The following is a 19,609-nucleotide window of genomic DNA, read 5'->3' as shown; positions in this document are numbered from 1 at the left end:
GTCCTTGCTGGGACACAGAGGGTACAAACAACTATGACTTCTCATGCTCCTCCTATCTTCACACCTTAGCTCTTTGCTCCTGCACAGGGGATCTCAGCTGAATTCTCAATGAAAGGCTTTTTTTTTTTTTTTTGATTTTGCCTTCTTCCTTGCAAGAAGAGACCAGTGCTTGCAGCCCTACAGCCCAATCGCTGCATGGTATGCAGGGTTAATACAGGTCAGAAACAAAGCTACTGCAAAGACTTTTTCAATCCTCACCCATTTGTTCTGTATTTCATAAATAAAAACATCAAATGCCTGAACCAAAACAAGGTGATTTCCTCCAAATTGTATCACAATACATTTTCTCAAATGATGGGTAAGACATGGCAGAAGCTGCTTTGTAGCTCACCTTGCTCAGTATTAATGAGCTGAGGCAGTGTGCTAAATGACTCTACCCAGTGAATTACTTGAACAGTCACTGTGTTGTTGCAGACCATCAGGAATGATCAATAAGGTCTATTTGAGATAGGCTGTGGATGTGGTATGAACCTCTGAAAAAGGGAACAACTGTACTCAATTACTCTTCCAAGCTTATTCTAAGGAGAAAGCAAGTCATAAACAAGTATTCCTTGCAGGCTTTCCTGCTTCAGCTGAAATTGCCCACATATATTGTGACTGAAGCTGACAAACTGTTTGTTATGTGGGTGAGATACAAATCTCTCATTTCCTGAAAATGTTGCAAAGAAAGGATGAAGGTAAAGGAATAAAAAGCTGAATATGAAGATCTTTAAGAACAACATACTTAGGAAAGTGAGAGTACTCTAAAAAAAGCTTTCAAAGTTTCCATATTACTAAGGAACTTCGAGAGAAGAAAAAAAATCACTTACGGAGGTGTTCCTCAACACCCTGCAACAGACAATCACCTTCTTCCTCATTTTAATAAAAGCAAACCAGTGTTTATAGTGAAATTGTACTGAATACCAGGAAAAGGCTCAACTCAGTTGATGCAATTACAATCTTTGGCATATAACTACATCTTCTCTTCACTGGTCTCCATAGAGAGCTGAAACTAGTGGGCTTTGCACTATATTTCACAAATTGACAAATCCAAAAATCACATTTAATGGCCCTGCAAGTTTTGACTTTGAAAACAATTTCGTCATACATGATATTGAGTGATCCCCATGGCTTTATGTGCTTGCAAAGAATTTAGAAACAGAAGTGCTGAAAGGAAGTATTCAAAATAGATTTCTTGCTAAACAGCACCTGGCAGAACCACCTCATGAAAGACAAGGAAATAACAAGTGAAAATACATTTCTGAAGCACAATATACAAGCTATAGAGGTTTTCATCCCCCAAATTGGCTCCAGTTATTAGTGAAGAAAACAGGAACTGCTGCCTATTTTCTGTTTCTGTGCTTTATAATCTGGTATTCAACAGTACAGTATTGAAACATGGTTGGCAGAACAGGGGCCTCACCATATGAAAAGGCATTATTTCAGATTTATTCTTTATTCTTTTTGAAATATTATCATCTTAAACCTGAAATTTCACCTGGCTTCTTCAATCAGCAAAGATACCTTACAATAGAAAGTTAAATGGCAACTTTACTGCTATAGAAGGATTTACAGCCCATTTACCTAGCATACTAAAGATGTGTGCCAGTCAATTCATAATGCTATATAACTTGAAGTGTTGCTGTTATATCTTAAGGCTCCTGACAGAAGGTGAAAGAGAAGGGCAGGCTCATTTCACAAGTGCCACTTCCAATCAAAAGGCAGCTCTAGGGCTAGATTCTGGGCTGACGAGTGCTCACAGATGAGGAATTTGAGAAGAGCACGAAGCCAAGAGGTAAACCTGTTTCTTCTTTGTGAGGAAAGGAAAATAAATGAAACAATGACACATGTGCACATAATGGGCTGCATAACAAGAACTAAAATAAGGATTAATGACAACTCCCTGGCCCTTTTACTGAAATTGGATAACATACCCAATTTTCTTAACTGCTTTCTGTCATAATTCTTGTTTCTCACACAGCTTAAAGAACAAGCCCTTGGCAAAACAGTGAGAATACTAAAAGCAGTAACAAAGCTTCCAGAGGTAGAGAAATTCTGTTTGGAAAGTTGCAGGACACGAGGCAGAGACACTGATGTGCCTACCATGCTCAGGTCTGGGAGGCAGCCCTCTACAGCTGGGGAGCTTTGTGGGGTGAGAACTCAACCAGTTAACAGCTGATCATAAAGAACGTACAATTATGGCAGAACAAACTGCAGCTCTCAGTATTTCAGTCAAATACAGACAAGTACATCTCACAACTCCTGAAGCCTCCACTGAAGTTTTGCTTCTATTTTTTATTTTTTATTTATTTATTTTTTAACATTGATACTATGTCGTGCATGGCTTTTAGTGCAAGTATTTAGAAGGTCTGAGCTTCTTCTGGAGTTAAACTTCCATGACAAAGTGACATAAGTTAGAGAAACTGCAGTAATTGTCTCCTATACTATGAAACAAAGAAATTAACTTTTCTTTCTTTACAAGTGAGAAGCAACCTCATCATTAAAGGAGGTTTCCCCTTGTTTTATGGTTTAAGAAACAAAGCTCCCTACGTGTGCATAGGGTTAATTTCTCTTAAAACAGAAAACTAGAACTTCAACCACATGCTACATATAAAATTATAAGTTTGATACTATTGCCCAATTTCAGTACTCCCACCACTATAACTTCTTAGATAATTTGTATACTTCAACTTAAAATTAATGATCACCCTACATAAGTCTACACTGGTCACTTTAGAGAGAATTTGTGAAAATATACTCTTGAGAAAGTAACTGAAGAACCAAAGTCGTATACTGTTACAGAAAAATCCCACAATTACATTCATTACAATCTGTACATTTTTCCCACATTATGAAGTGAACTTAATCTTCTAAGAGAGACAGTTTCATTACACAAAATGCTGCCAGAAAAGAAAGATATTATACCAATATCAGCACATGTTCTCCGGAGACATAAAACGTAGCAGGCTGCAGAACTGGACATGACTTCCCTGTACTGCAGCATCACGATGCTTAGGGCCATCCCTGGAGGTGTTTAAAGCCAAGCTAGATGTGGCCTTGGGCAATCCAATCAAGCACTTGATCTACTGGCTGGCAACCCTGCCTGTGGCAGGGGGGTTGGAACTTGATCCTTGGGGACCCTTCCAACCCAAGCCATTCTGTGATTTTATGATGCAGTGTGCCTATGTTCTGCACTTCTTCTAACATGACTGGCTAAAGTCTCAAGAATACAAAAGGAAGCACAAATACAAAAAACCCACTGGTTTTTAAACACTGAACTTTTTTTTTTTTGTATCTGTAAATAACCAATACCATGGAGCTTAAAAGAAGATACTTCCGTGTATGCCATGAATATCTCAGGCATTAAAAAATGCACTCCCAGCCTATACAACCTACCAAAATTCATCTGATGCTTGATATAGAAGCATCTGGGTAAGCAATTATTTTTATATCCATCTTTTTCTCAAATTTCTTCCCAAGGATTTCAACTTCAGTGTCATGCTTTAAGTGTTTCAGGTATTTTCAATTATCATATCCTACGAAGACTCCATTGTTCATTTATAGGTAAAACAGTGTCCATTGCCAGCATGCTCTTCAGAACTATATTATGACATATTTAAGAGGATAAAAGCTTCTCTGCTGAGGCACTTAAAGAAATGAGCACTCTAAATACAGCATCCCAAGAAGAGCAGGAGATCTGTTCTGATGGATAGAATGAGCAGCAGGTAACAGCTTAAGCACTGAAATTGAAAAGAGATTATAAAAGGCATTATCTGAAAAACATTAAGTCTTGCAAAAAAAACCTGTCAGATTACTGCAAAAGAAAATGTTAATGTGTAAAGCACAGTGCATCAGTCAGTATGCTGGGTGACAATGTATCATCAAAGGACACCTGAAAAATATTCTCCTGGAAGCTGCAGAAAGAGTAAATAAGTTTGATTTGCATGGGGTGAATTCTGCCTATACTGAGAAACACAAAACAGTCCAGTTGTAGAAGGTTCTTGCAAGGCAAAAATAACCTCTACAACACACAGGAATATCTCTTTCTCTTTACACACACAAACCCAGGAAATCCAGTCAACCAGGCTGTGACCGAGCATAGAAAAGAACAAACTGGATTTCCATTCAGTCTTAATTTTTAGTAGTAAACAATGTATCTGGATCCTGAAAAACTGTTCAGATGAAAAGGAGATGAAGGAAAAAAATATTAGAAATATTATTCTAATGTATCTAAGGTAAAGTGGCCCTGAGCAACACAAAGTTAGTTTTAAAAGGGGAATTAATTTCCTTACTGCAGGAAATCCTAGTGAATGTAAGCCCGAGAAGACGTGCACAATTTTATTATTACTATTATTTTAATATACTAAACCATTCAATTTGACAAACACAAGCAGATCTGAAGATGCTTCTTCTATGCTGCATACTGATAATGAATGATCAAAGAAACAGGCAAAGTGTACCTAAAGGAAGGCAAAAGCCAGTACATTGGAAAGGAAATCAAACAAAAGGCCTAGAGGAGAAGGAAGATAAGTTCTAAGGAATCTTTAAAATAGAACAAAGTCTAGTAAGAATGATGAAACAAAAGTAGCCCAAGATCCAGAAATTATAAAAAGAATGGGGAAGATACAAAAGATGAGAAAGAAATGTAGAGGGAAAATCTTCCTAAATAGAGCATCAGGAAGGAAAGGGCAATTACAGAAGAACACATTAATATCCAGACATGATATTTTTGTTTTGGCTCTTTTGATAACCACAAGTACAGTGTGAGAACTGTTAAAGTAGGAAAAGGGACAATGACTGCTTCATGGGAAAAGGGGAAGTGGCCATAAACTGGAGCATAGGAAGTTCTGCACCAATATGCAAAAGAACTTCTTCATGGTGAGTGATGGAGCGCTGTAACAGGCTGCCCAGGGAGGACATGGAGTCTCCTTCCATGGAGACAGCAAGATCTACCTGGATGCCTACCTGTGCAGCCTGCTGTAGGGGGTCTGCTTTGGCAGGGGGAAGTGGACTCAATCTCTGGAGGGCCCTTCCAACTCTGACAATTTTGTGATAGCTTGCTTTACCACTTTCTAACCCCACTGTAGCCTAACACTGGAATCCCAACAAAAAGTCATAATAAATACAAACTATCAGATGACTACAGTGTTTGACAACAAGAGCAGGTGAAATTAAAAGTCTTACCAGTCACTAGAGCTTACTAGTCACAAGAAATTGAATCTTAGCTTATATTACTCTAACTCTTCCATATTAATAGATGCTGCCTTTATGAACTGAGTATTTTCACTAATCGTTTATATCACTTATCCAAATACCTTGTCTGCCTAACTGCTTACTCAAATGAATATAGCCTTTAAATAATCTGAAAGAGAAATACGTGGTAATGGAAAGAACTAAATCTGTTAAAAGAAGCACCCGTAGCTGGAAGAAGTCCTTGAGCCAGTAATCATTCTCAATGCTACTCTGGGTGTTTACTGATACAACAGTGATACAACACGGTGTGTAATATTATTAGCAGCACTCTTCAGCTTTTTAGTCAGAAAGAGAAAGTAATGAAATAAACACAATTTTACATAAATGCACAGCAACGTGACAGAAAGCACAGCAATGACAGCAGAGTAGCAAAGCTCCAGACTATAGCAAGTGAGGACTTGCTCAAATGCAACAGCCACAAAAATAAAGGAAAGAAGCTGCTTACCTTCAGAAGGCCTCAGGTAGGCAGGGATCTCCAGCAAATAACCCTTGCCTCCACTGCCAACCCTTAAATGAGGTCTGGGAAGGGGTGGATCCACCCCTTCTAGTCACTCAGGTTGCATGCAGCTGAGTTCCCCTGGGTTGGCCTTGCCTTCCCACCAGGTGCTCAATCACTGGGTTAAGCTGTGACTTAGCATTTCTGCTACACGAATCTAAAACAAAAGCCCCTCAGGTAACTTAAAAAAATTATCAGGACTGTAATTTCCAATCTTTGGAAACAACATTAATTACACAAAAACATGTGTGTTTTTTTCACATTCACTCACACAGCTTAATTTAGTTCTATGCAGTTTTCTCTTAAAATGCAGAAGCAGAATATGAAACTAATTCTGAAGCAAATACACATATATAAATTGGTCAAGCACTGGAACAAGATGCCCAGCCAAGTGGTGGAGTCCCCATCCTTAAAGATGTTCATGAGATGTGTGGATATGGCACTAGGGGACATGGGTTAGTGATGGGTCTCAGTAGGTAACAGTTATGCACATTATGTCCCATGTGCTTAATGTGCATTAATTACATCTCATGATACAATAATGATATTCATGATGGGCACTCCAATTACTTGCAATACAACTGCAAGTGTCTTTTATTACCTGATCTTGTGATTTCTTTTTCTTCTTCTTCTTCCCCCAGCATCCTGAACTCTCTGCATCTTTTCCATTGGCATCACCACAGAGTAATCCATCAAGTTCATCTGTTCCCATCTGCTGTCCCTGAGATGTTTCTGCAGCTAGCCTGTATGAGAGGTTCCTCAAAATGCACACACAGTTTTCAACGGTCTGAAAAGTGTAAAAAAACCCCAAACAACAAACAAAAGAAAAACAGAAGTTGAAATACTTCCCTTTCTCATTCTGTATACAAAGCAGATGCAATATAATTGATCTTTCTAGATACATTTTCCCAGTACAATACTTATCTGCTCGTTTATGAGTACTCCCTTGGTAACCATTGCTTAAGAGATTTAGAAAATCTGGCAAGGTATCACACACTCTTTTATGGGGGAAAAAAAGCCAACACAACAACAAACCAACAACAAAAAAAAAACAGTCTGGGCAGTATTTTTGCATGGGATTTTTATTGTGATTCTGAACTTCAAACTGGAGAAAATGACATGAAATGAAAGTGACAATGGTTTTGTGCGTGTGTTGGTTTTAAACCAGAAACACCACTTATTTCTGCCATCATATCTATGGTAATTGTCAGAAGAAACGGCTTCCAAGTTCTGTTTCAGAAGTATTTGTAGCATGAACAGGCTATGTTTCTGGAGGCTAAAAAGCAAGACTATGAATTTCAGTGATCTTGATACTTTTACTTTTAGCTAGGCTGCAAATAATTGGTGGACTGCTCCAATTCTCCATTCTCTCCTATGTATTTGTCCTCTAAATAGACTGAGTCTTCTGTAAAAGACGTTGCAGGGAATTCTGAAGCAGACTTAGACCCAGTGGAAGAAAATGATGGCAGTGATAATTCTGCATAATTTCTGCATGTCTAAAAGAAGTTCAGTTTTAGACTTGTTCGAATCCTATTCATTTAGTTGGTTTGATTTGGTTTTGCTATCTGCTTCAAGAATAATCTGCACTTAATTTTATGAAGGCATGGTTAAGAAAAAGTCATTATCTGTCTATATCTATTTCAACTGTTCCTAATATTCTATGAAGACAGAAGCTACATTCCAGCTCTGCTGCTCCACTAACCCAGAACAGAGTGAGTATGAGGTTTCAGCTCTATCCTACTCTGCCATATTCACCAGCCAGGCAAGCAGATGGAGCTGCATTTACTTCCATGAATTGAATGAGCTTATGCCCTGTAATATTTGGCACAGTTTTTTAGACAGCAAAGAGAAGGTATTAAACATCTAGACAGGATTTTTTTTTTTTTTTTTTAAGGAATGAAACTTCAAATTAAACTTGCACTGATTTGCAATCTCCAGCCAAACATACAAACACATACATAAAAATATACAGAAAAATGCAAAAACTTCTAATGCTTCTTTCCTACCTGAAAGCTATGACCTTGTAGTGACCACAATATTTTTTTAAGTTTACTACCTTAAACTTATCCTTAACAGTTCCACATTTGAATATTGACTTGTGCTAATAATTACTTCTGTACAACTGCAACTTGCTTAAGTTGCAGCTTTGTGTTGATTAAAGTTTGACATTTTATTGCCCCTTTTGTATGGATACCAATTTTCACACTTTAAATTCTCATTCTGTAAAAAAACCCACAGTTTTAACTGAGTCTACTACAAGGACAACATTACCTTGCAGTAGAAAGTGATAATGCCTCAAATGCAACTGACACCTTTGCCATTTGGATGAACTCATACAAGACAAGAAGTAGGTTTTATTCTTTCCGATTTGTAGCTCTGAACTTTCAAGGGACCTCACGTTCCTCTTTCCTACAGATATTTCTAACATTTCATCATGAATGGCCACTAGATTAAAAAGTGATTTAGAGGTAGTTATTCAAATATTGGGTTTAATTAAAATCACTTTCAGCTTTGGGAAAAGGATGCAAGACCTATGGCTACAATATGGTGTTTTGCATTTAGCTGCACAAGTGCTTAATGCCACCATAGCTAAAATCCAGCTTGACAGGAGGTTAAAACTACTCAGGCAGGGAGAATAATTCTTCTCTCATGTCCTCATTTTTCCCTCTATATCACAGCCTACAGATTTTACAAAGTCGTAATAGCTACAAATGAGAGCATAGATGGAATATTTTATATTAGTGATAAGAGGCAAAACAGAGAACTTTCTGTGCTCCTTATTTAACCCTTTTAATAGTATAACAATCTTGAAATCAGCCCAGTCATCTACAAAGAAAGAGCAGCAGCGAAGCTGTGAGAAAGGCAACAATCTACTTCCTCCACTTCAGTCTACCTCCTGGTCTGCTCCACGGAAGCTCCTTGTCTTCTCCTTTCTTGCAGCCAAGCTGAATCAGGCAGGTTTGACACAATTCATGATTCAGCATTCCCAAAGCTAATGAAGCTAAAAACACTCCTGTGTTTCTGAGCTGCACTGTGGGAAGTGAGATGAAGGGGTGGGAGGCAGCTTGTGGCTTCTGGATTTGATGTGGACCCTGATGGTGAGTGCCTTGTGGGTTGGCCTCTTTTGGTTATTACATCACTAAATGTTTATTAATGGAAAGGTGATCCTAGACCTCTGAATTGCTGCGGGCTTTAGTTATTTTGCCACTAAACCTGCACTGCATACTACAAACCTTTCATTATTCCTCCTTCCCTACCATGAAAGTATCAGCATTTTTTATGTTTGGTTTAGTTCATGACCAGAAAATTTGCAAATCTTCAATTTGCAAGCCATCAGAGGTCCAGGGACAACTCCATGAAAGATCGTTCAAAAATCCATAGCCAGTTTTAAGACCTCACTACACTGAATGCTTTTCTTACGGAATTTTTAAAGGTTGGCAAATTGACCAAGATTGTTGGAAGTGCTTTAGCACAATACACTGAACACAGAAGGTCATTGAGGCTAGCCCTTCTTTTCTTCTGTGGAATACTTAAATGTATTTGATGTACTACAGCTCTTCAGCTTGTAAGTCCTTGAATTCCTTTTAATTAAACAGTGCCGTCCACCTTTGAAGAGTGCTGTCTGTACCCTAGTGCTTTCAGAGAAGTGATGCTGACATAAAAATACATCTTAAAAGTTACTGAAAGCATTCATTGATCCTCCTCAAAGAAGATGTCACTCTGGTAGCACTGTGAAACTGCTTATTAATTGCCCACTTGTTTCTTGTTTGTTTGTCTTGTAAGCCAACCACACTGTTATTAGTTCTGTCTCATACTGGATACCAAAAATCAATTTTAAGGGAAGCCTGGCAGAGTGGTGTAAGGAATTTTACATGGAATATGACATATTTGCTCTGCTTAAAGTAGTTATTATATTTTCTCTGATAACAATCAAAATGAGAGGAATGTATGCTTACCTTGACACATTACACAGCTAGACACAAACCCAATATTTAGCACACATAAACGTACAGCTCAAGAGAAGGAAAAGAAAATGATGCTTTAAACTACTATTTGATAAAGCATCCCTTGGGACACATTTTTTTAAAAGCTATTGCTATATAGTCCTGAGGTACGCTGAATATCTGGATTTCTTGCTCCCGAAAAGACAAAGATGACAAACCTTACTATCAATTTCACTGCTCCCCAGAGCAGACTGGATCACGTACAGCAATGCATCCGTCAGGCCATCACATTCCCTCATCCTTCTGCGGGCCTCCTCTCCAGCAGAGCTGACATTCCTGTAAGGCAACAGCAAAAGTTACCACCTGCACAGCTTCTGTGCTCACTGCCCCTCCTAAAACATTCTCACAATTAACATCAAGCTACAACATTTGCTTTTTTCTCCTTTCATCACTTCAGAGCTGTGAATAATGAAGACAGCTGTGAATGAGCTCTGGAAATGTAACACAGAGGGGAGCAAATGGAAGGCATCAGGTCCTCCACAAGAAAGGGCTGAGATGCCAAGCAGCATGCGCCTACCTGAACTGAGACTCACAACTCACTAAAATTTGGACAAGAGCTGATAATTTTTGTTGCTTTTCTTTTTTTTTTCTCTTTTTTTTTTTTCTTGTAAAGAATGGCTTTTACATTAATGAAAAAGTGTTTTTAAATGTGCATTTGTACATATAAATAAAGCTTTGAAAAGTCTAGAAGTTTCGCGAAAAACATCTCTTGGAAACTGAAGAGCCCAGTGGCTAGGGCTCTTAACATAGAAGAAAAAATTATCAAAGCCTAACATAAAACACCTTGTTTCTCATTTTACACGAGTGCTTCTTTTTCTCCCTTTTGGAGAGAACACTGGTGCTGCAATCTTCTCTTTATATCATTACTTGCAAGTCATTTCAAACAGGGCCAGAGGGCTTTCTGAACATCTTTATAAAAACACAACTAAAACAAAATCTAATGAATAATGTGTCATGGAATTCAAAATACTGATATAAAAAGACAAATATGTATGATTGTGTATATATAAATAGAACCTGTGCTTGTTAGTGTCAAGAAAAAGTGTGAAAAACTGTATCTAGTAGCAGTTCTGATTTGGAAATGGGTGAATTGGCAGTCTCCAATTTGGGGGCAGACATCCCTCTGCTGAGGTGCTCATCTGTTGCTCCTCTCTCCTCACTTCTAAAGTTTACACAAAGGAAGAACAGAGAAGTGTTGACACCAGCCCTAACTGCCTAGTATGAACATCTGGAAATGGAAGAGAGGACACTGGGCATTTCATTCGGGAAGAGGGCAAGGCACTTTCTTCCCCTCATACCATGTTAAATTGTCTTGATATTAAAGACAGAAAGAAGATGAGAATCTTGGGAGAAGAGAATGACTTTTAGGAGGAAGGTGAGAGAACTTAAGGTCTCCTTTCAATTCTTCGTCTGTATAGTTCTTCCTGTTCTGCCTCCTTGACATCTAAAAGAAGTGTTTCTATTCCAACAAAGCACCAAAGATTTTTTTGGATCAAATACATACACCATTTTCCAGCTATATTTGCATCCCCACACTAACCTATTTAGTCCTGCTCTCTTGCAAGCTGCCCCAACTAATTCAATACTGTTCCCTTCATGTATGCATGGAAAGCATAAAGCTCAGAAACTGTACCCAGAACAAACGCCTTTAACTTCCTAGCTTACAAATTCCTGCTTTCCATCCTCCTAGAGACTCCTCAGTTCTCCTCACACTGCACATCAGAAATGTCTCCTATTAAACCATTGCTAGTTTTGTGTTGTTTCAAGTTTTGTGTGGTTTTACTCATCTTCTAAAAGGAATGCTTTTTCTCTTTCCCTGCTGCTACAGGAGCTGCAGATGAGGAACCTTCCTCCAGTTTAGGGTGCCCTCTTCTATCATCCAGAAAGCATCAACTGGAAAAAATTTTCCATTGGATCCCTCTTTGATGTGATGGAAATCCTCTGAATTCCCTTTGGATGATGACAGAAATCAGAAGATAAAATTTCAGAGTATGCCTTTCCCAAACAGTGTGCCCCAGTAGCAGAAGACTCTGGCTTAGGAGTATTTTGAGTAGACTGTACCCTTAGTAAAGTCAGCAGCTTTGCCTGTAAGTACAGCAAAAGCAGGAAAAGTAGAGGCAAGGATCTGAATACTAGAAATGGACAGAGGGTTGTGAAGAGAAGGGAGGATTTATAGACTTATTTAATTGGAAACTCCTACCCTCTGGCAAGATAAGGACAAACAGAAAGAAAGCTGTATCCAGCCCTACAAGAATACTGCACAGATTATTAGTGGTGCCTTTCCTTCCAACATTATGTATTTATATAATAAAAAACCCTGAAATATTGGATCCCTTTAAACAGCAGTAGTATTTTGCATTACCACTGTCTCTCCAGGTGTCTTCCATTTACAGTTATATACACTGAGTACAAGCTTTCAAAACATACAGGCTTGTGCATCGCTAGAAACAGAGAGGGATATTCTCCCTAATTATTTCACAGAGGTGATTTCTTCTTCTCTCTAACATGGACAAACATCACCACAGCCTGACTGGAAGCCTTTCAGCTCCTTCCCACGCTCTCTAGAGACTCCTCCTCAACAAGACAGCAGTGCAGACAACCTTATAGTCCCTTGGCACTGAGCTGTCTGTCTCATTCATTTCTAGCAAAGGAAAGAACATAGGGCCTTTATGCAGAAAGAAGACTAGGGGCACATCTTGCACAGAAAATGCATTTCTTCTCTCTATGGAGGAGATGCTGAGTTCTGTTCCTCAGCTTATCATCCTCATTATGCTCCAGTTAGTTCTGTAATTGAAAGGTGGATACACTGAACTCCCATGACTGCTATTCCTTTTCTTTTACAAGTCTCTATACAGATTAAGCACTGTCTCTTGAACATGGCTTACGGCTATTGCGGCCCTCCCCAGATCTAGATTCCAGATTTAGATTCGGAATGGCTTAGAAAACAGGACAAATCCAACCTTCATATTAACATTTAGGCAGAAATAATTGTTTATTTAAAAATAAGTGTATCGTACTATCTAACTATTCCCATATCAACTCTGTTGAAGGAAACACCCCCAACCCTGTAAGTCATTGCTGAGACCTTTCATAAAAGGGCTCTACACAATCACATTCAGGCTATGAAATTCTGCAGAAGAGAATCAAGTCCCAGGTTACTCGAGCTGACAAGGAAAGCACTCTGCCATCTTAATTTTCTTATTTCTAGTCATTAACTCAAACAAGCGGTAGTTGGCAGTGTGACAGGGAGTAAGGCATGATTTGTCATTGTAAATATACAGGTCACTGTGCAAACCTTCAACTGCAGCAACAGTTGGTAAGATGTCTCACTAAGTAAGAAAAATTGTTTCCAGTGTCAATCTCCAAACAGTTTTAAAAGTGAAACCATGTTATCCAGAGATACAATGTACTGGTTTTCACGGAAAAAAAACAACAACAACCTGTCAAGCTTGGCATGTACCTTTGTTATTCAATATTTTTGGTAGGATTTGAGGTGACAGAAGATAGAAGGTACTAAATAATTTCTTTCTTTCATGTCATTTTTTATACAATGTTCTTATGATAAATCCACCTGACTGATCCAGGGGAGGGAGATGGAGATCTATGGAAAGATCATCTGGAAAGCCAGTGTGCTGAGAGACATCCTCTGTGGATACGGGACCATGAAAAATTACAATTTTTGACATTACACCCTGTGATAGTTCTACAAATCTCAAAGACAGATCTACAGAGTTGATTGTTCTCCTTGAGCATCCTTGGATTACAGCAAGTAGTTAGACCTTTTCTGTACCGGCAACAGTTCTGCAAGTTGCAAATCTTACTGCAGCCATGTAGAATAAAAACTGAGAACAAATTATGTGTATTTAGCAAAGATGAAATTGAGACTGGTCCTCCTCACACCTCTTGATATAACGACAAAGCATGTTTGAGCATATGTAATTTTCTTGCTATGGTGTAACGTGACATAAGAAAGGACACACAAAAGTCAATATTCTAAACTAAGTGAACTCAGAAGTTACTTTTGTTATGAATAAAAAGTATAGTTTCATTTCAAAAAGTTTTGAGTAGGAAAGTAATTGTCACAGCCTCAATCTTTCCATCCTTCTACTTGACATATTAGCCACAAAGAAAAAAAAAAAAAGGGGGAATTTCCCAGAAAATAGTAAAAGTTTATATGAACCAAGAACTCAAAGAATGTCATTAATGTTGTTGAAACCAAGTTTATGTTTCACTGAAGATAGCTAGCAAGGGAAAACTCCTCAGGGGAATAATGTATAATGAAGTTGCAACTGAGTGGAAAAAAAAGTCCAGTAATCATTTTGAGTGATGAAGCAGGCAGATTTTGCTATTAAGCACACTCATTCAACTACTAGAAAGCCCCATATTCAAACATGTAAAATAACTCCCTTCCTACATGCACACTTTGTCATCAGTATTGTACCCAGAAGAGCCTTTTCAGCCACCCCGACCCGTCTACATATTAAACTGAATGTCTAACCTATTCAGCTATAAACATGCACTAACTGCATAACTTCCCATTATTATCAATGCTGCTGCACTCTAGAAAGAGCTTTAGTCCTGAGAGCCATCATGCAGTCGGCATCAAGGGTGTCAGGTCTGGATGAAACTATTCCTACAAGGTGCTCGGTATGAACTCTGCACACTGCACAGGGGCCTGCTCTGAGATGAGGAAGCTAGAAACCAGGACTGCCTCAATTGCCTCCAAGTACTGAATTTGCCCTGATAACATGCTATGTGTCACCTGTCTCAGAAATCTGAGGGGCTGCAGAATGAGAGAAAGGCTGAGTAGGGTGACCAGGGGGATTGGAAGTGCTATGAAAGAAGTTGATAGATTCTGAGAATAATTCTCCTGAAGCACAAAATGATGACTCACAGATGCAGTCAGCACTGATGAAACATGTTCTTCCTGCTCATTGTTTCAGCTTGGATAGCCCTTTGGAGCATGCAGGAATCCCAGAAGGTAGACTAAGTTTTATGATGCACTTTCTAGTGAACGCTGCTTTCCACCAAACACAGGTGATCTGGGACTTGTGTTGCATTACCCAGGGCTTTGCCTAGTGTCTCAGACTCACACAACTTACTGTGTGCTGTTGGCCACCAAGTCTTTGAACTGTGTGACAAGAAGGCATCTAAAGTCCATCCTCAAAGCATTTCTTTATGTAGATTTTACTCCTAGGCTCGGTTTGAAAAGTCCTACCAAATTATTTGGCAAGTTGTACCATCACTAGTGGGTACTTAAGGCATACCAGAACATGACAGGGTCACTGATGTTAGGAGCCTGTTGGATAAGCAGAGAGACATACCTATCTGCAGTTAACAGATACAAGCTGCCTTGATTCATTCAGCCATAGGACAGAAGGACAGAATGCAAGTTCTTCTTTCGCTTTGGAATGAGATGGCTAATTGAAATAAGCCCTCATATCATGAAAACAATTATCAGTGATGCAGTGTCCCATGCCTGAGACAGTGTCCAGGCTGCTGCTCAGAGAACATCATGAATACAGACTCCAGTACAACCAAACAGTTGAGAGGAAATGCGACTATGTGCCAAAGCTTTGCTCCTGCCTGCTGCTATTCCAACGTGTAGGACATGAGGGAAGACCTGCCTCTATAGCTACTGCTGAAGGTAAAAGAAAATGAAAGTGTATATACAGTGTGACCATAAATGTGTACAAATGAGCAGCAGAAGAGCAAAGTAAACTTTTGTGCTCCAGCAGTATATTAAAAGTACAATGCCATATGTTGCCAAGTAAGACACTGGCTTCTGCACTTGAATTTGAACATAACAGCTTTGAGCATCAGAATCAAAGAATTACCTAATCACTGAGATTGTAAAATATTTATGGAGATCATTTAGTCCTGTTGCTTTGCTAAAAAAAGCCAACTAAAGCTATTGTGATTCAAGACTTCTTCCAGTTGAATTTGAATACTTCTAAGGATGAAGACCATGGAACCTCTCTGGGTAACTTGTTCATGTGTTCGATCATCCTCATGGTTAAAAAAGAAAACAAGATTTATCTTAAGTGGAATTTCATGTTTTTCAGTATTTGCTCATGGCCTTTTGTCCTGTTACTTATTAATATCAAGATGATTCTGGTTGTGTCTGTTTTATATCCTTCCATCAGGTATTTACACATATGGATAAGGTTCACCCTGTGACATCTCTGCTCTGAACAGTCCCACCTCTCATCCGCTCCTCTTAGGAGAGATGCTTCAGCCCCTACATCATCTTTATCATTCTTTTCTGGACTTGTTCCAGTATGTGCATGTCCCAGTAGTGATAATTCCAGGCCTGGATCCAGCACTTCATATGTGGTCTCATTAGTGAGAAGGGACATAATCACCTCTGCTGACCTGCTGGCAAAGCTCTGCCTAATGCAGCCCATAGTATGGCCTGGACTGAAAAAGACCATAAAGATCATGTAGTTTCAACCCCCCTGCTATGCGCAGTGTCATCAACCACCAGAACAGGCTTCCCAGAGCCAGCCTGGCCTTGAATGCCTCCAGGGATGGGGCATCCACAACCTCCTTGGGCAGCCTGTTCCAGGGCGTCACCACTCTCTGTGTGAAAAACTTCCTCCTAATATCTAACTTAAACCTCCCCTGTCAAAGTTTAAAACCATTCCCCCTTGTTCTTCATGTCTGCACTTTTCCATCTATAAGAGGTCTTCTCTGAATTTCTTCTAGAGAAATCAAAGTTACAAAGATACAGCCCTTTACCAAGGGCAATTCAAAATCAACAATGCTAAAGACTGCTGACAGATCAAGGACTAGATAAGCATTTTCATGATTCACAGAAGAGAACCAGACTTCACGACACATCTAATCTATGCCAAAATCAATCCAGTCATGAAATCTAGTTTCTTGGAATGTGCAAAGTATTCATTTAAAAAAAAGCCCTCCCCAAATCAACACTACCACTTAAAACCAAACAACTTTCATATTGTCCTTATCTCCATGCTGCTCTTATAAGCTGCCTAATTTTACTTTGATCTGATTGGTAAAGCTTTTTTTTCCTTCAGTGGCAAAGCCTTGTCTTGGTGCTAGCTGGCATCATCTGTCCTAATGTAGGCTGCAATGATTAGTTACGATTCTTTAAGTAGGTCTGCAATGTAGCATATGACTTCATGAGAGCTATTATTTTTTTCTGCTTACTTCCAGCTGTTTCTATAAGCATTAAGGCTCTTTGCTGCAAAAGTCTAATATTATAACACTGAGAGCAAAAAGAAGCAATCAATACTATGCACATTTTGTGAGCAAAGTGTGCTCACAAACAGAAGCAGTCCACTGAAAGCTACGGATTTTCAATAATTTTTTATAATGGAACAGACTCTGTGTTGCACTGGCATATCTGTAAGCATGCAGTGCATCTTTCATAAATGTATTAAACAGATTAAAAGGAGCTTCACTGTAACTTCTAGGGTCTAGACAAATTCTACCTTTTTAATCATTGTTTGTACACTAAGATCTTTTAAAATCATCCCTTACTGATGAAAACTAGACTAGCTGATTCTCAGACATCATACAAGTTTAAAGAAGTTAATAAATTTAGAAATAAGAACACAAGATGGTCTATCTTCATTATTCCTAAGTTTCTAATTGCTAAGCTGTTAGTGACTACAGCTTCTTGTTTGGAAGTAACAGTAAATAAAAACGTATTTTTCAGTGACTGCTGCAGATCCTCCATGCAATTTTGTCAGATTGGAATGACAGTCCAATGCATTGTCACTTAAAAAGAACAGGAAAATGCAGGACATTATAACACTGTACTAAACTCAACTATGAGATGTGACAGTATTTCCATGAAAATTTCTTCTTGTTAAAATTTTCAGTACCAGTGATAGCCTTCCTCTTTCATAAGATAGTTTACAGACTACTAATTATTTATCAATCCTGCCTGTGTGGGTAATAATAACACAGATTGTGAGGCAAATTCTCTGCTACTAATTAGCAGCATTGCTCAACTCCAACTATTGGGGCGAGAAAGAATTTATATCAACAAAGAATTTGGCCCCAGATCTTTATCTCTCAGGTGTTAGTTTCAGTTTAAAAGCATACTTAGCAATTAGGCAAACATCTGAGAGTTTAATGTGGATACAGTCTTGGTTATTAACCTTTCTATCAAATGCTATGACAATGTGATTTAGCCTTGATTATTCAGCCATAACTTTCCTTTTCAAAACATCAGAGCAATTAGCCTTCCAAGTCAAGCATTCAACAGGTTCCCTTCATTACTGTACTTCTGCCTGCCTGTCCAATCCTCAGGCTAAATGTGCTCTTCTATGACCAGGGAGAGTGATCTGTGAAGCATCTGACTTCCAGCATCAGTTCTTGCTATTTTGATATGTTTTTGAAGAGATAACAGGGAGGAAAAGAATTCACACCAGTATGTTTAAAGAACTTTCTTACAAAAAAGAAGAAATTACAACATTTTCTGTAAGGAATCTGTAGGGATTCAAAGCACAAAGAACCACATCTGAAAGAAATAAAATATGGTTCTAACTCCTCAATCCTCCTCAATCCTCCCTGCCCAGGGAGGTTGTGGATGCCCCGTCCTTGGACGTGTTCAAGGCCAGGTTGGACGGGGTCCTGGGCAACCTGATCTGAATGTGGATGTTTGGTGGCCCTGCTAGGCAGGGGGGTTGGAACTACATGATCCTTGAGGTCCCTTCCAACCCAGGTGATTCTGTGATTCTGTAATTCATGTTTTGTGTTTCCATTTGAAGTACAACTTCTATTTAAATACTGCAGACAGAACCATATTCAGCAAATATTTTAAATTATAGAATAAAAAAAAAAATACAACAGCAGCAAATTTCTGATTTTTCATGTCTTTGATGTGCATCTGGTTGTATAAGATTCACTGCACTTATTAGCGCCTAGCTGTTTGTCCACATAAAATTGTTAATGTGCTACCTGCAGGAGGCGAAATTCAGCTTGACCACTGTGTTCATTCAGGTGGCAAGAGCTGAAAAATAGCATCACTTACTGCCCTTGGGAAGAAGCTGCTGCAGACTCTGCAGGTCGTAATTGGAGCAGCTTAAAGACACCAAAGCAAAGACATTTTTCTCCATTTTAAACTGTAACATTTCAAACATGACTCTTCCCTAGAATTTATCAAGAGGCTTTGAACAAGAGTGGAGCTCTAAATGTGTTGCAGCCCTTTTGCACAGAAGTGTGGTGAGATGGGTGTGACCCTGCCTGGCAGTTAAGCACTGCTTTGCCGCTCACTCACACTCAGATTTGAGACTGGAAATGAATAAAACTCTACTAAGAGTTATGAAAACTTGTCTTAGAGAGCAAAGAAACACGTAGGATAAGTGAACCTGAAATGGCACCAGCCTTATGAATCCAGAATTCTGGATTTAACCCTGAGAACTGCTTTGGGTTTCTTGCTTTTATGTACAAACAAAACAACACTCAGTTTCCCAGAGAGAACATGTAATCTCAACAGCCATGGCAGCAGAAGAAAGGGGAGGTGCACAATGTTTCAGGAATGGCTTCCAAATCAGTGCTCAGAGCTGATGGTCTAAGAGCCATACCTTTCTTAACTTGTACACCTACAATGCACGGAAGAACACTTCTCCACACTGCTGGTCACAAATGGTACGATAGCCGCACTGTTCCTTGCATGTGAACTATCTGTTCCAGAATTAGGTCAGGCACTTCTGTCCTATACAATGCCTTGCTAGAACTTTTGCATGGACCCAAAGGCAACGGAACACATTAATGCTGTTAATGCAAGCACTGTTCCCCAAGCCAGCCTCCAGACAGATGCCTACATGGCTGGTGGAGC

General features: G+C 39.0%; 1 protein-coding gene across 6 annotated transcripts in view; it reads right to left on the bottom strand.

The window, feature by feature from the left end:
- CTNND2 (catenin delta 2) overlaps window positions 1–19,609 on the bottom strand; it is a 612,391-nt gene that overhangs the window by 76,655 nt on the left and 516,127 nt on the right. For all 6 annotated transcript variants that reach the window (XM_052703881.1, XM_052703884.1, XM_052703886.1 and 3 more), the window contains exons 13-14: window positions 9,951–10,068; window positions 6,390–6,575 (exon numbers count right to left, since the gene is read on the bottom strand). In XM_052703881.1, the coding sequence (XP_052559841.1) occupies window positions 6,390–6,575; window positions 9,951–10,068 (304 nt within the window). The remainder of the gene's footprint in view (window positions 1–6,389; window positions 6,576–9,950; window positions 10,069–19,609) is intronic.

This window comes from Tympanuchus pallidicinctus, unplaced genomic scaffold, assembly GCF_026119805.1.
Source record: "Tympanuchus pallidicinctus isolate F22 unplaced genomic scaffold, pur_lepc_1.0 scaffold5, whole genome shotgun sequence".
In the NCBI taxonomy this organism is placed as follows: Eukaryota; Metazoa; Chordata; class Aves; order Galliformes; family Phasianidae; genus Tympanuchus; species Tympanuchus pallidicinctus.
Note: the sequence above shows the minus strand (reverse complement) of the source record. Positions and strands in the feature narration are given on the sequence as shown.